The following is a 17,444-nucleotide window of genomic DNA, read 5'->3' as shown; positions in this document are numbered from 1 at the left end:
CACAAGGCGCGCACACGTGTCGGAGTGAAGTTTTAAGTAAGCGTTACTTACAGACGTGATGAACTTAATGGTACTCTGGTTAGCATCACATTATATTACATAGATTACAACAACCCTGCCCAGGACTTCTTTATATACGTATATTTACAACAGAGCCCTATCGGTCTGTACACCTGGGACTGTTTTGATCGGAGTTTTGTACATGTTGCACAAACTGAAATAAAAATGAAAAAAAAAAGTGCATTTTGTTTGGTTTCGTCAGACGGAAACGCGAAGACGCATTTCCAGCATTTCATGCGTTTACTGTAAAGTGTACACACTTTGCTTTGGCTTCGCTGACATTTTCAAAGCCTACTAAAGGAAGGCAAACAAGCATCCACCAGGCGGGCGAGTTTACTGGCCGATTGGTTTATGTTTCAGCTAATAATAAGCCTGCAAAGTGCCTTTAATGTGCCATGGTCCACATTTACGCACATGTATACGGTCGTATTTATTCTATTTATTATGCTTATTTATTATATTTATGAATCTATCCAATCCTGAAGGGTACTGGTGTTTCTTTGATAGTGCCCCCTTCACTTTTCCAGTGAAACTGGGGACGGTTGTCGACTCCTCCACGATACAGCCTCTGTTCTGCGCACTTTGCCTGCTGGGGTTTGTTTTGTGGGTGAGTTCTGGAAGAGCCACGTGACGAAAATCCCATCGCGACACAAAATCCTTGTGCAGCTACAACAACCGCAAGCCTTTATCAACTACATGCTAAAGTAAAAAGGAGAGTTTTTTTGTTTTGTTTTGTTTTTTATCTGTAAAATATTACCCAACAAATGCCCTTTCCATTCAATAAAACTTTCACAGGGTTTTAACATTTTTCGTAGACAATTTCTTTATTTTTTTATCTTGGATGGAAACTGTTGCCAATATAAAAATAGCTTGGCCATATACAAAACGAACTGAGAACGAGAGAATATCTGGCTGTCAGTAAAGAAGGGAACATGAAACACAATATATAGAATCGGATAAATAAGACAATGAGATACAAACTGCCAAAAACAAGCATGTTGTTCCTTTTCGCCTTCTCAAATGTTTTATAATAATATTTTGAAAATAAATACATACCGAGTTTAGAACTTCTTGAAATTACACTTCTATGTGACTTCTATGAAATTAAACCATGGTTTACAATGACATTGTAGTGCTGAGATCTGCCTTCAGTAATTAAGGTCTCTTGATATATCAAATATCACAATTTTAGGTCAAAGTGATCGCAGTGTTAATTTAGCCGCATTGCCAAGCCCTAATCACAGTAAGGTGAAGCGGTCATGCAGGTCTGATTAAACTACACGACAGTACCGTGATGTGATGCTGGTGGATCAGAACATTCACGTCTGTAAAACGGTTAACCAGCCGCAGTCACGTGACAGCTAGCGATCACAGCCAGGCTTTTGGACAAAACGCGACCTAAACGCACGGCCCCGAAGAGCGGAAGTGTAAGAGACATGGTGTCACGGTAACGGGGGGTACGGTAACATCACCTACGATGGCAGGTAGAGGTGGCTAAGGAGTTGAAGGATAAAAGCATCGTTCGGTGGATAAAGCAGCATACAAGACAACACTAATCCTTGCTCGAGGGCAAAGACTAGCTGGGGGGGGGGGGGGGGGGAGTCTCATTTTCCTCTTCTTTCCAGCACAGACATTCATCCCGTCACCTTCTTTCCTGAGTTTAAATAGCGTAAATCTCTCTGTGATGGCTGTTGTTTATCAGAAACCTTTTAGAGGTTTCAGGCTGATTTGTGCAATAGGAGGGTTTGGCTTTTAAAAATGAGCAAGCAGTATAAAAGTGGTAACAAATTGGCAGACTGCTGGAGGAATTGGCAGAGCCGTGATTTGTTTGTTGCCCTTTTAAAATCTTTCAAAGGTTTGGACCGCATCAGTGAGGCGGCCGTCTTGGCAAAGTGGGGCAAGTGTGAATCCAAGTGCTAAAATGTGTCAAATGTTATCAGCACGTTAATGTTAAACATGGGCATCGATGTCTCCCTGCTGTCTTTTTTAGGAAATGTCACCAGCCAAAGAACAGCTTTAGCACTTCAAGGGTTACAGAAGTGTGAGTTTAATGCATGACTTTATGCAGAACAATGAACCTTTATGGTAAAGGCTCAACTAATACACTGGGTCGTGTTCCTGAACCCAAAGGCGTCGGCTTTTGGTGGTAGAGGGTTCAAAGGCTGCCCAAGCCCGTGACCCTGTGTTCACACCTCTTCCGCTAATCTGCCTGCGAGGCTCCTGCTCCCACAGAGGCTGCGGCAGAACGAACATGCCTCCAAGGCCAGTTCTGCAGGTGTTCCATCAGCCAGCCACACGTTACGCGCAACAGCCTGGGCCATATGCTCCACACAAAGGACCATCTGACGTGGTGCAGGAGGAGGAGTCCCGAGCTCATTCCTCTTCCGGGACAGCAGAGGGCACTTTGTTGAATTTAGAGGAGACGCATCAATCAAAAGTGCCCAGGATTCAGAAACTCAGGTAGGTGCACCGTAAGAATGTTTACATAAAAAAAAATAAAAAATTTTAAACTGATACATACTTTACCCAAATCTGAACATGGAAAAAAGGAATGGGGTATAATCCCAGACATGTTTTTCCAATCAATCCTTATGGCAGTCTTTCTGACGGAGCCCATCGAGGGAGTCATTCAGTTACCACATGCACGCAATGTGTCTGCCACTTTTCACCACAATCCCAGAAAAAGTGAGAGAGAGAGAGAGAGAGAGAGAGAGACGGAGAGGAAACGCATCTAGAGACAATCTGGCTGCAACGGAAGGAGATCTTCATGTCACCAGCTGCTCAAAAGCGCGTTAAGTTTGGAGAAGCTTTTAGTCATCTCCAGAGCTCCCGCGACCGTAACAATTCTGAAACATGATCTGTAGATTAATACACCCCCCCGCCCACCCGACACACACACGCACACACACACTCCCCCTTAATGACACACTGCTTAATCTAACAATGAAAGAAAAAAAACTCTGACTGACAGACATAATACAGTGGTGCATGGCCAAACGGAGCATGAGGAAAAGCTTCGTGAGACTGAAGGCTCGGATCAGTAGCAAAAAGGGTGCGGCACAAAAACGGCAGGACGGCAGGGAGATGAGGACTGGCCCGGCTCGGGAAGCAGAGCGGAGGCTCCACGGAACCGCGTCTCTTAACCGGGCCGAGCCCGTTCTGCCAGTGCTTGAGGCCGGAGACTTCACGCTCGTAACGGAGAACAAAAGAGAAATCAGGTCACACGGTGGTGTAATTGATATGCGAGCCACTCCCCCAGGGAGTGCCGTTTCATAAACAGGGGAAATTGACTGGATAGGAATGTTTATTTCCCCAGACTGATTAACCCTGCTACGCTTTGCGATAGGAACGGCAGAGGTGGGAGCCACACAAGCGATGAGAGCTCGGATAAAAAAAAAACTACCAAGGAGAGATCCAATTTACAGATGATCCCGGAGCTTTTCAGTCAGGCGGGGCGTAATCGCCGCCTCCCAGTGAGATGGCGCCGGCGGTGCCCGGCATCCACGGCGAGGCGGCCGTTGTTGCTGGATATGGCACTGTGGGATTGTGGGTAAATGGGTAGGGTGCCTCAGCTCAGACGCACAACAGCTTGTGTTAACTGCAGCTGAATACACCATTCAGCATTCGGAGGGAACAGCAATGTTTCACACGTTGACCCGTGTTGTGCTGCTGGTTCGATTTATTGCGCAGGCCCGGGCGGGTCGCTGCGGATCTCCGCGGAGTGTCTCGAGGGGCCCTGTAGATCTTCTGTCTGAAAGGCGGGCGCTTGTGGAAGGCTGGTGGTAAATGAACACCTCGGATTCCTGCATTTCGCTGCGGTTTCAGTGAGCCGTGCAAGTCCGGTACAGGCCAGGCTGCGGTAGTCCAAGTCCCAGTCGGTGCTTAACGCACGCTGGCAGATTCTCGTGGTTTTGGCGGGGTGGAGCTCGTGGGTGTACAGGCCCACACTGCTGCAGAAAAATCTGGACAGGACTGAGAATGGAAGGGGCCGTGTGAGTCCGAAAGGCACAATGTGCAGAAATACACATAAGCGAGGTCTGATTGGCTGAGGTCTCTTCCCTTCTCCACTAATACACTGATTTCAGCAAATTTTGAGTTCAATTTGCATGTGTGTGTGTGTGTGTGTGTGTGTGTGTGTGTGTGAGGGAGAGAGAGAAAGAGAAAGAGTGTGAGAGAGAAAGTGAGAGTGTATTTGTTTGTGTGCGTGTGCGTGTGTGCGTGTACATGTTTTCACGTATGACTGTGTTTGTATGCTTGTTTGTGCGCATGTTTGCATGGGTGTGCGTGTGTGTGTGTGTGTGTGTGTGTGTGTCTGTGTGTGTGTGATTCTGGACTCACACTGCAAAAAGCAAGCACTAATGACCACTCATTACTCAGACTTCATAAAATCCTCCCAGTGCCTCAAGCTTTGGAGAGTTCACAGAGTTGATGATGGCCGTGGCTCTGAACTGCATTCTAATTGATAGGGCCAAGCACAAATAATCAGTTGTTTAGCATTCTAAAGGCTTCTCGTACTCAAATTTGCATTCGGCTGAATGTACTTAAGATCTACGAATAAATGCAAAATTATTAACTTGCAATTCACATTGTAAAAATGCGTCACGAAAGCTACATCAAGGGACAATGCGAGAACATTCCGAAGAGGAGGAGAGACTTTATGAGGAAGGCCAAGTGACTAGCAGCCTTCTGGAAAGCACACACAAAGGCCTCAAAGACTCGGGAAAATGTGCAGATAACCTAGAATCTGTTACAGCCCACCCTGTGAATCCAAAATCCCTCAGATCTTACCAGCTTACCATGGCTCATTTTGCCCGGAATATTCACGGCTCCACCTCAGGGCAGTTCAGACTTATCGAACCAGAGTTAATTAACCCTCAAGGAAAAAAGCCTGAAGAGTTCTTCAGCTGCAGCGCTCCGTCTTCGCTCTCTAGATAACGCAGCGCCCTTTTCTTATTATTGCAGTATCAACATAAAGGTTTTGAATCTTTTCTTTTCTTTCTTATTTAGAAAATTAACATCAAATTGTAATCTGCACTACAACTAAATCCGCTCGAACAATAAGTAAATAAAAGAAGAAATGGATTCAAAAAAGTATGAATTTAAAGGAAGAATGAAATGTGTCCTTGATCTCTTTTGAATTACTGAGTCCTGCTGTTCGGAGAATTGCCTTCTCCAGTCTGAGAGCAGTCGTGTACCAGCCACGGGGGTGAGTCACTCCATTATCTCTGTTAATTCCCGGTGTGCCAAGCTAATGGAATTATATGCAAACAAATACCTGCAGCCGTGACACTGCCTCTTCCCTGCCACGCGTTGTCTCTGAGCGAGAGGCTCATTTAATTAGCCTGCCTCGTTTACAAGAGGCAGTTTCCACAGTCGGTGCGTCCTACGGAGTCCCTTCATGTGCACAGGCCTGTTACTGTCTCAGAGCACGCAGACGCCGCTGAGGTCAGTCATACATTTGAAAAACATTAATGAAGGAAAGATGTGGGAAAGGTTGCACTTGGGAAGAGTTCTTTTTTTGCTACTGTCCACACGTCATTGACGTTAGGAAGATCGCAGCGTGTGGATTAACTAATAGGGTCAGTGGAGCACTGTGAGTGGGCACAGGAGTGCTAATCATATGAAGAGGTATACCCACACACACACACACACACCAGAGCTATTCCATCTCGCGCTGTGTTGCCAAAACAGTCTCAGACATGCAGGAAAACAAACAGAGTGAGATGTGAAGGCAGACACTAACAGGGCCTGACAGGGAATGCAAATGCACACTCTACTGACAGGCGATGCTTATATAGTCACGGATCGATGGCTAAAGCTTGATTTATTTACCTACAATCTGATTCGCCAGAGTACAGCGAGCGTCGTAATTACAGACGTAGAGGAAAATTCCTCTAAATTAGCCTCCTGACATGTGGCTCTAAAGCTTCTCAAGTCCAACCCGTGTGCTTACGACAATAGATTGCAGTTCACAGAGAAGACCTCTCCACACAGGAGGGCCACATGTGGGTTCCATGCACGACCACAGCCCCGTGCAGGACAGAACAAGACAGGGACGACCAATAACACGTCGCTCTGAAAGCGTGCCGAATGGCTTAGCGTCAGTCAGTGGTTGTTGGGGTCTGCCCCCTATCTCTGACAAGGAGTGTCTGCCAAAAACCTGGTAACGGGCAGCTCAGGGAGGCAAGCGATTTTATTCCCACTTCCAGAAACGACGCAGGCCCGTAAAGACCTCTGTCACCCGCACAGAAAAGAGGGTCTATTAAACGAAGCCGTCTGCCCTTCTAGAGAGGAGAGACTGTGGGACCGAGGGCATCCTCAGGGTGGTGTTAGCGCCACTGCAGTTCAAAGGGCTAAAACTGCACCCCTCAACACTAGTTGAATATAAAGGTCAGTTGGTGTGTCCCGGCGGGGACGGTGCACACCAAGTCGCTAGTCCTTACGCCACAGCAGGTTAAGGCTGCAGTAGTTCAGGCTTCGCTAGTGCAGGCTTCAATGGTTCAGGCCTCGGTCGGTTCAGGTTTCAGTAGGTCATACTGAGTTCCTGGGACTTGACTTCCTGGATCAGTTTCTCTGCCCTTCCTTGATGGGAGTGTTATGTGGAAAACTTACACTTTGGAGCAGTGAACTGCAACACCGGGCTTTTAACACACTGCTGGCAATCTGTGGGTAACTAATTGTTAAATAGTTCTCTGCCTTGTTTACTTTCACCCTCGAGGAGAACAGACGAGAAGACACAAACATAATAGAAGATATAATCTGATCGTGACATTGACACAGGTGATTCTGGGTAATTCAATAATTCTGTATTATGATCTTGACAAAAACTCTATTGTAGTCCATTAAAATATTTTTTATAGAATTATTTTGTGTGATTGACTATGTATTCACTTCTCTGTTGAATACTATATAGGGTTTGGGTGTATTTTATGCATTATTTTACTAGCACTGACAATTTAGAGTTTAATTTATATTCAGGCTAGTGATTCATATAACAATGATATTAGAATAAGTAATAATAATAATAATAATATAATAAGTAATAAGCACATCTCGTGCTTGGTCTAAAAACGGAAGAATGGTGCTGTTTCTGTAACGAACTGTTCCAGTTTGATTTTGTAGTTTTCTTGCCTACATTTCTTTTCCTTTTTGTTGTGTAGATCATACAGAAAAGCTGGCATGACAGCCCTGTATTCTAAGTGACATGGCCCAGGGTTGCCATAACAAAAACCGTCCCTGTGATCATCCCAAGGGAGGACGCACTGTATGCGCTAGACAAACCACATGAGAGAGGGGTACCAACAAGGGCATCGCTGGGCCCAAAAATTTGACTAACTGGGGCCGTGAGTCGTGTGTGAGTCCCGCTGTTGCGCACGTGAGGTCGTAATCAGACTTATTTCGGCCCTGAGAAAGCACAGGTCTGTGGGAGACAACACACTAATCCAGAGAGCGTGTGTGTGTGTCTGGAGGGGGTGTTTTTGGATGAGGGTCACCAAAGCTGTCACGTATTTTTAAAACAAATCTATCATAGGCAACTGTAAAAAAAAAGTGGAACAGAGGCCCAGCTGCTGGGAGCCCTTATCGGGAGAGCTGAACTGATGTGACTGTACTCTTTTAATTAGCCCCAAAACGCAACAAGCCAAGTAAAACTTCATTAGCGAAACTGCTCGAAGTGCTGCACGCGGCCTGTAAAAAATCACAGCGCGTGGTCCTGCGTGCAGCAGCGAGCAGTGAAAACAAATAATGCCTCTCCGGCAAGGGATCACAGTTTGGGACAGAGGAACCCACACACACACACACACACACACAAAAATCGCCAGCTGCGCCCGGGCCCTCTCATGTGAGTTTTCGTGATCTGCACTTGGAAAATGCAATGGGCAGGCATTACATTATATAAACAAGCAATGAATATTACCGGCGTGCATCTGCACGGCCAACCCCATCACTTACGACTTTTGGCCACGTTTCATTTGGAACGCGTTTCACAGGGGCCTGTGAATAGAACGGAGCGTTTCAGTTTGCATCTGGTCACTGCTAGCACACATAGTTTAAAAAAAACAGCAAAAAAAACTAGGCCAAAAAATAATCTCTGTTGCTAAAGTACGATTTTATATATTATGTGGAATTATATGGGTCACGTATACCTTAACACTTGCGCTTGTGCAAAGAACGATCGCAATGTTCCTAGACATAATTAAGTTCGGAGGGCGGACAAGTCACTTTTTTTGCATACTGAAACGATTAGCGGCCCAAGGTGAAACAAGACAGCTATCGTTTGACCATTTTAAGAAAAAAAACATCGCCTAAAATCCACAAGGCCCACGGCTCTGCCTTTAATGGATCTTTAGTTGAGAAAAGGAATCAGTAACATATAGGTCTCATTTGTTCCCAATTCCATGGAGTCCCCAGGTTGATACAAAGGGAGTTTGTGGAGTCCTACTCCATGACTCCAGGGAGTAATGGGTATACTCCTTTCAGCCAGAGCCAGTTTTTCAGTATAAGCCCACAATTTAACAGAAGTGATGTTAAATGAAAAATGCATCGCTTCTCTCCTGAATGCTTTGTGTCACAGACACTTATCTGTCGCCAACGCTTCTCTGCTCAGCCTTCTGTGGAAGTAATCCGTTTCTGAGATCGAGATCTGGACTGACCGAGAATTAACCAAACTGTGCTCGCTAATAATTTTTCCACGCTGCACAGCTACCGGGTTGGCACAAGGGCTAACTGGGGCCATGTGAAAGCAATCAATGTTCCTTCCACTACAAAGCACTGCCTGCTAGCATCATCAGAGAAACAAACTCCCGCCATATGACAGGCCAGTCTTGACATCAGCCAGGCCAGGGCCCTGCGTCAGTGTCTGGACCTGATGCAGTTTCACTGTGGAAACTGAAGTGGAATCTAAACGGCCCTGGTGACTCTGCCCGGTCGGAAGGCATCTGAAAGGCAGCCCCGCGCTACGGTGTCTGCCCTTCGTAAAGAGTCTTGCCCAAGGCGCTACATAAATCTTTTTAAGAAATGATTTTAAAAAATTCCAACTGAAAAGGCCTCACTGCTTGCTGAAAGGAGAACGTTGCTTCTGGTGGTGCTAAGGCCAGGACGTCAATTGCGAACGGGTGACAACTTGCCCACGAGTCAAATAATAACACTCTGAGAAAACTTCTGACATGCACTGCCATGCAATTAGAGCAATTCTGGCCCTTTTTCACTCACACATCAAAACCGAGAGTTGACTACCATCTGCAGAGTGTGTCGTGTTTTAGCAAACAGCACGTGTTTATGATGGCGCTGTGTGCCCGTGATTCATTAAAAGGAGAAGGCTGAGCTTTGAAGGGAGATTGATTTCGGTGGTCTCGGTGTGGCGTGGGGGGGGCTATGATATCACTGCACAGCTCGATGCGAAGGGCAGGAATGTCGCAGGGGAAGCAACTGATCCATCCTGCCCACTGGAATCTCCCTTTACGTTCCTGCTCACAGAATGCGCCGGGCGAAACGTCTGGACACGACCGATGCAGCTCGCTATTATGCTCAAAGGTAACGTTTCATCGTAAAAAATAATCGCAGGTTATGTTACATGTGGTGTAGGGGGTCGTGAGACTGTGGCTAGATTGGGTGTTAACAACAAGAGTTCTCCCTACACGGTTCAGAACTATCCTGTACATTATTAAAACTGTATCCAAATAGGTTTTTTTGTTTTGTTTGTATATGCATGTGCGTGTAATGGAGTAATACAGTAATACTGTAAACTGCAGCAAGTCACCATTTTCCCTGAGAGACATGCATTATTTTCAGCGCCCCCTACTGGTCGCGCACTATGTTATGAAAGTATTTTAGAAGGTCTACGAAATGAGCACAAGCCTGGCAAAAACAGAAAGTTGTTTTAAATGAAGCCAAACTACCGCCGTGAACAGCTGTTGCCTGTACCCTTTTACCTATTTTCAAAGAATTCACGGTTGAAAATACCAAGACTATAGTGATACGGTGAAATTCGACGGCGGTTCACCAGAGAAACAACTGGTACCAGCACTAATTGAAATTTTGCATGCAGAGTTACAATGGCAGAACGGCAGGCAGCGTGGATTAGGCGCCGAGTGGGAACGGAGCCTTTATGAAACCCACTGTGGAGGCGGGGGGGTAGGTGTGTGTGTGGGGGGGGGGGGGGGGGGTGGTAGGTGTTTGAGATGGTCGGCCCACGTCTGCTCAGCTGCCTGATGGTGAAAACACAGCGCTGTGAGCATCTGCTAGTTCTACCTTTACCTAATACCATTCCCCCCCCCCCCGCCAACGCACGCACGCACGCACAAATCCATACACGCGCAACGCAACAGGCACAAAACACACACACACACACACACAACCCTAAAAATGCTCTGGCTTTTGTTACCCTTCCAAAAAAGCATGCAGTGTGTGTGTAGGCTTACGACTCGGCGGCCTACACTCTGTGTACAGTTGGAAGCAGGCAGCCCGCATTTACATCTGAAAGCAGATTATTCGAACTTGGCAGGCATTTCGGGACGGAAGTGGCCGAAAACAGCTAGCAACAGTTATCAAACAATAGCTTTCATCATCTTGCCCTCTCTATGTGTGTTCTTCAGACTGTTATGGCAATAGATCTTAAACGCTTCACTGAACAGTGCTTTCTCACAAAAAGCTAAAAAAAAAAATTTAATGGGGACTTATGGATTTTTCGTGATGTTTAGGATTCAGTGTAATTTAAAGGCTGTCGCTTGGATGTTAAATACAACTGCTAATTATGATCCATGTATATACAATAGATCACCCAGTTTAGACTATTATTAAAAAGCTTAAATTTTAAAATATATAAAGGTCAGAAATGGCGAGAGATATGTGACCTAGTTACTACTGTCAAAAGTATTTTCAGGTTGGAAAAAAAACACCTCAGAAGCAGCCCGAGTCCAGCCCCACTGCGTGCCTGTACGTTTCTGTTGACATTTTATGGCACCGGGTCTCCAGACATTTGAAAGAGCTACGTGTGCTTTGTACCGTCGCCCACATGGCCACGACTCATTTACAATCAGTCTGCTCTCGCTGATAGGAAACAGCATCAGGGAACATCACGAAGCGGCTCGGGACAACTCGGACGAATTCAGCTCAGACGAGACACGGGAGTGCATGGAGGTGAATCAATTATTTTGGATGGCTCACGTCTTACCTATAAAAATAAATCTCTGCCATTGCTTTGGGAAGGAAATACCAAGATTGTGTAAAAATACCTAAAACCATGATGTTTTCTAGACGCTGGTATATTTCAGACCCATGCCAATGTATCATGTTTTTTTTTTTTTTTTTTGCTATTTGGAAATATGCGAAACCAGAAACCCTCATTAAAAAGCAATATAACGTGCCAAACCTGACTACCAAGAGACAAATCACTTAGAATTAGAGAAACACAATATTTATAATGGCCTTAATTGAGATGGAACCTTGTCACATGGAGTGAGAAGTTACACAGCACACACCACGCAGCATGTTTCTCCCAGTTTAAATGTTGTAAATTAAATATGTAATCATATACCATTGTGCTTGATCCTATAATTTACTAAGATGCACTGCCATTTGATGTTCCTAGACAATTATAATATTTAATGCACTTAGGCAAATATAAGCATCAACAGATTTTTATGTATTTACATACTGGACATACTTTCATTTAACCAAAGCTCCACGAACTGAACCCACACAGTCCTGACTTCAGCGAGACGCAGCCTGCTTCCCTTCGATATGAGAGAAGGCCAAAGGCAGGGAAGAACTTCAGCGCCGCCGAGACGGACGACATCCCATGGAACACATCCAACAAGTCACCTATCGGTGGAAAGCTGTCTGTCTTATCTCTTGGGCGGTTCTCAAATGGAGGCCTTGCATGCTCAAGTGCCGTGCCTTCACGCTTCTCGAGCTGAAGAGGGGCCGCGCACCGCGGGAGACCACCACGCCACTCAGGGACACGGCCTCCCTCATAATGAGCAGTGAAGACAGGCGGCGGCTCGGGCAGTTGGTCTGCATGCACAGTGGTCAGGAAATACAGAACATACTGCTTATATTTGGCCAACCAACATACTGCACATATTCGAAAAGGACAGCAACCATTTGACAAGACCTGTAGTTAGGTTGAAAAAAATATCCCTTCATTAACCCCTTACCCGTTTTGAATTTGAAGTGATGTGGGTAGCTTTATTTTATTTATTACATAGAATAATATTTAAAGTGATCATGGCTACCCCATGTCTCTTTTTTCTGAAACGAAGTGAAGCGATACTGACCTTGTTTTCAACTCGTAAATTTGTATGCGAAACCCCAACGTGTCAAAGTCACTGGTCCGAACGTTAGTGTGACTGAGAGTGGGAGAAAATCTGTGCATATCATGAATTCACCAATACAGAAGCAAAATCTGCCTGTTAACCACAGAATATCCTCATATTCAGCTGATGCCATCCTCAGCAAATAGTGTTTAAAATGTGTTCAGAAAACACCATTTCAACATATAACTGTATAAAATGATTGTACTATTTAGATGCAATTTCATAAAATATTACAAGGTGGTATTCCAACATGACTAACTGCTGTATATTATATTGCAATAAAACTGATGTAAAATATTGATTTTTATTCAAAATTCACATACAACTCATAAATGCAATAAACCCCCAATGATTTTATAGGGAAAAAAAATTTGCTTCTGCCTCGAATCAAGAACCCAGGACGTACACTAATATAACGCTGATAATTCTTTACTCTATTGCTGCAGCATTTTATGAGGTCTTAAATAGAGACAGAAGAAAACCCTGAAGAACGTCGCGTCTTTTATAAGCGTCGGGCAGCAACAGCAGAAAAGATGGAGGTGTCCTCGGAGCCGTGCACGGCACGAGACCACATGCTGCTTCCTCAGCTGGGCCTCACAGTGCCCGTAGACGGCCACGGTACGTGAACACAAATAAAACTATTCTTTGACCTCTGAGGGCACTTGCTGCTATAAAATGTTTTCATTGCAAAAACTCACAAGTGTATCAGATAAGTAAGAAGTAGTCTATTTAAAGGTAATAATACAGTACTGGTTTAAGGTTTTTTTGTTTGTTTTTTGTTTTTTTTTTTAAATAAAAAAACAAAACAAATCTTATTACCACTGTTACACATGTCAGCATGATAATTATCCATTTACACTTAAACTCCTGGAAAAAAAAACATCTTTTAAGAGTTGGCCCAGGGGTGTCGTTGGCTGAGACAAAACGGCCTGACCTCTTTCCAAATAATCCACTTTTACTCAGAAGCACTCGAGGTGTTTGAAATCCAGAAGCAACTATAACAGTTGAAGTGTTGTTATAAACAGCCTTGCAGTGGTAACTTTGCTATGCTTTGCTCTGCAAGAAATATGGCACTTAAAATATGCTACACTATTAAAACCTGATCTAAGGCATTTAGGTGCAAGGAGAAGCAGACCAGGCCATCTCACGTCAGGAGTCAGGAGCGTAGAGCTTTGTGTTGCACAGATATGACTCATAATCCAAGAGTTTTTTGTTCTACGGTTAAATAAAATTCATGATGTTCAGGGCCTCACAGGGCTGTCAGCGGGCCACAAAATATGAATATAAATAAAACTATTCTTGATTGCCTCACCTCTGACCACATTTATTCATCTCAAAGCAAGATTTCTTTATTTGCTTTTTGGGAAATATTTTTTGATGTGCATTCTTCAAAATAGTTTTCTTTCACAAAACCACTGGAAATATATCTCTAAAAAAAAATTTATATATATATATATATATATATATATATATATATATATATATATATATATATATAATTATTATTATTATTTCATTTTCTTTGCTTAAAAGAAAGAGTAAGTTCTTGGCACGGCATGTTAATGCGTGACAGACCACGCCACCAGACCATAGCCACCAGTCACAGTGCTGAACACACGGGGATCTTTTCTACCTGCTCGTGTAGACTCGGTTTGCCAAAAGCAGGGGACGCGGCTCCAGTCTGACCTGGTGCCGCGGTGCGCTTCTGTCCTGCGAGGCTCGTTTCATTGTCCGGCATCCTGCTTACTCGCGCGTAACGGCGAATATTCGGCGCAGAGAGCCCCCGTGACACCACGAATAATGTACAACGACTATTCGCACATGAAAGGGTTTAACTCCAACACAGCAGACGCCACCGTTTATTAGAGGTGAAGGGGGGGACCCTTCGGGCGCGCAGTTCTGAGTAAAATGTACATTTATAATGTAGTACGTGACTGCCGAGTCCAAAAAAAACCCAAAACAGCATACCTGAAAGGACGGAACTGTGTTTGCCCAAAGCTTCATCTATGGTTCAAACTAACTCTTCTTCTTCAGTAATCTTATTGATGCGTATTCATTGAACACTCGCAAATATTTGTGAAACGCTATTCAAAGCAGCAACTCTCCGGCTGTTGTTCCCCAACCCACGAAAACGCACGGCTCACCTTCAATAGCCAGCGCTGAAGGCAATATCCATAAAATCCATACGATATCCATCATCGGTGCTTAGGAAGAAAATATCAGACGTCCGGTCATTCAGATAAAGCAGAGCCCGAAAGCCATCGAGAGCGGACGCGGGCGCGGAGCGACTGAATGGACACGCTGTCATCCACGGAGAACTACAATCCCGACCAAGTTTGGACCAAACCAAACGGAGCAGACAAGGGGGCTTGCCGTGGCGTCCGATTAATCGCTCGCAGTGCTCCTGAAACACGCAGCGGCGAGCAAAATCGCCGCAGAAATGCCGCGGAGTCCGTAATGGCCAAATGTATCGGAGCCGAATGGGTGCGTTTTCCGTTCTTGGGGCTGTAAAAGCGTGAGGACAACCTACCCTGCGCCTAAATCTTCCCCCTGCTGTCAATCAAGAGAGGGGAGCTGTTTTCCAGCATCATCGATGAATGGTCGTTACACTGTTCGATATTATGGAAAACCTTGAGACTGGTGCTTGTTGGATAAACAATGGCCCCTTTTTGGTAAAAAGATGTCTTCAGGTAAGGAGGTAAAACTTAGTAACACGATCATTATTCGATCAGACTTTATTCTATTTTTTCGGCAGGTGAAGTATGCATAAATGATGTTTATTGGCTCAGTTGAGTAGACAAAACACGCATTATTTTTCGGCATACGAATAACTATAATAGGTTGTGTAAAATATTTCACTCTCAGTAGAAAAGCTGCCATGGCCAGATTAAAAGACAGCTGCACTAAAGCGCATTTGAATATAATGACATAAGCAAATAACCTTACGACGCTTCTTACGACCCGTTGATGATAACGTTTAGAATGAGGAGTGGGGAAGATAAAATATAAGATTCACGTCATTGCCTGTCTAAGTAATTGGGAAGGGGGCAGAATAAACCGTAAACAGAACACAGACGGGACTTCAGTCGCCAAACGACTCCTGAACACTCGCTACTTTCCACTTTGAGAGTAATGTTGCCTTCAGCTGTCGATTTATGTACTTCTGTTACCTTTGTTTTGTTTTGCATATTTTTTCAGTTCCTTACAGTAAACAAAGACATAAAAGCACAATTCAGAGCTCTTCTCTCTTCTGTATCGAGTCTATGACACAAATATAAAGTGAAAGGCTTTTTCTGAATTGGTTAAATACCATAATTCATACCCTCCTTTGTGCTAGGGGTGAAAAAGTGAACCATCCTCTTGCTGAAAGAAGGGTGTTATTTTCCAAATCACCTATTCCAAAGAGCATTTCTTGGCAAGAGTTGCAGGTTGACTTTATTCTGTTATTATACTGTATACTGAGTCACAGACCTTATGTGTCTGCTGTGCTCTTCTTTAAACATTTTGATTCACCCCTAAATGATCATGTTAAATGAAACTATTTAAAACTGAAAGATGAGGTTTGCATTATAATTTTCGGTAAAAAAAAAAAAAAAAAAAAAAAAAAAAAAAAAAAAACAAAACATAAAGCAAGTATATTAAGTATAATAAATTTGGTGTAAATAGTAGTGTATTAGTAGTGCTTTAATTTGTGCAGGGTAACACACTTACAGGGGTGGCTCCAAAGCATCTTGCAATGGATACCTGTTCCCAGGTGACTGTAACTGGAATCGTACCACACATGGCTTGTGTTTAACATTATGCACTTTCAGTCCTAAAACAGATTTTCCTGCTTAGACAAAAGTACGTGAATAAGTGTCTTGTGGAATTTTGGTGAATAAGTTCCACATGGTTTTAAAACAAAGCCACTTGTTACCTCTGCCAACACATCAGTCCTAAGTGGCCCTGCGCTGAATGTGGTCCTCGTTTCTCTCATTGCCTTTCACGGCCGGTTTTCCGGGGCCAGTTTCCTCTTCCCTCGCCTTACCTGTGATCGGCAGTGTTCTGTCGCTTTGAAAGGAACAGTCTGAAGCATCAAGAGTCACCCACTGATTATAGGGTGTTTTCTATGGGCTTGTTCCGACTGTTGCTAGCGCTCAGTAGAAATGACACTGTTGCCCCAGTCAGTTTCATAAACGCAGAAACGCCGCTTTCAGATGAGTAAAACAAAAAAGAAGTTCAACAATTTCAACAGATCACTTTAAGATTCCTCACTTTCCAATACCTTTTTTTTTTTCTAAAGCAGCAATTGCTCCAAAATCAGAAAGACAGTCCCAGCTATGTGAAATCTTTTTCATACGATGGATTTACTCTGAAATAAGAATGTGGCCCAAGCAAAAGCCTCAGTTAATCACACCCATTCGCTTAAAAGCTGCTTGCTGAGCCCCGAGTTGGCACATTAAAACACGCGTTACTAGCAGAAGTGGCAGTGTCTTTCAGTTCAGGTCTTTGGGATTTTGTGTTTTCATCTGTGAGAATAATGGATAAAGCAATTAAAGCGAAATTGCCCAGGAAAGGCTGCAAGCAGAACACTGGAGTGGGGGGAATTTACATTGTCACTCACTTTTGATGAGAGTACAACAACTGAATTTATGCCCCGTTGTGTCTCTGGCCACAAACACAAGTCTGGAATTTTCCTCAAGGTTTCTAAATGCAATTTGCGGTGTCAAGTCAGCTCAAAGTGCGATTGGAATGTGAATTTAGATTGGTGTGCGGAGGTTTAAGGACAGTCAGGGGAGGGGAGGAGTGAGAGAAACTAGGCGCGTCTCTGAGCTGCACATTTTCTAAAATGTCTTTATATTGTAATCTTTTGGGGTCGCAGGAGTTTCACGTATATGACGTCCTGAAGCAGAACTCACTTCAGTAGTTGCTTTTACCTGTCTAGTGACGTGGCCGAGTAGATTTACGTGATTATACCATATCAGGGACTAGGCATCACACTTAGGTGTCTGTTAAACCGTCAGAGTACCACGGGCGATGGTGAGATTGTTATTGTATTCCAAAACACTGAAACTGGAATCTTTATTTTGT

The 17,444-nt window shown here is 44.2% G+C and overlaps 1 protein-coding gene across 3 annotated transcripts in view; it reads right to left on the bottom strand.

The window, feature by feature from the left end:
- ephb2b (eph receptor B2b) overlaps nt 1-15,067 on the bottom strand; it is a 124,184-nt gene extending 109,117 nt beyond the window's left edge. For all 3 annotated transcript variants that reach the window (XM_027024339.2, XM_027024347.2, XM_027024355.2), the window contains exon 1: nt 14,519-15,067. In XM_027024339.2, coding sequence (XP_026880140.2) covers nt 14,519-14,573 — 55 coding nt within the window. In that variant the 5' untranslated portion in view covers nt 14,574-15,067. The remainder of the gene's footprint in view (nt 1-14,518) is intronic.
- Nucleotides 15,068-17,444: the final 2,377 nt, after the last annotated feature.

Source organism: Electrophorus electricus, chromosome 20, assembly GCF_013358815.1.
Source record: "Electrophorus electricus isolate fEleEle1 chromosome 20, fEleEle1.pri, whole genome shotgun sequence".
Taxonomy (NCBI): Eukaryota; Metazoa; Chordata; class Actinopteri; order Gymnotiformes; family Gymnotidae; genus Electrophorus; species Electrophorus electricus.
The sequence above is the reverse complement of the archived record's forward strand: the minus strand, read 5'-3'. Positions and strand labels throughout refer to the sequence as shown.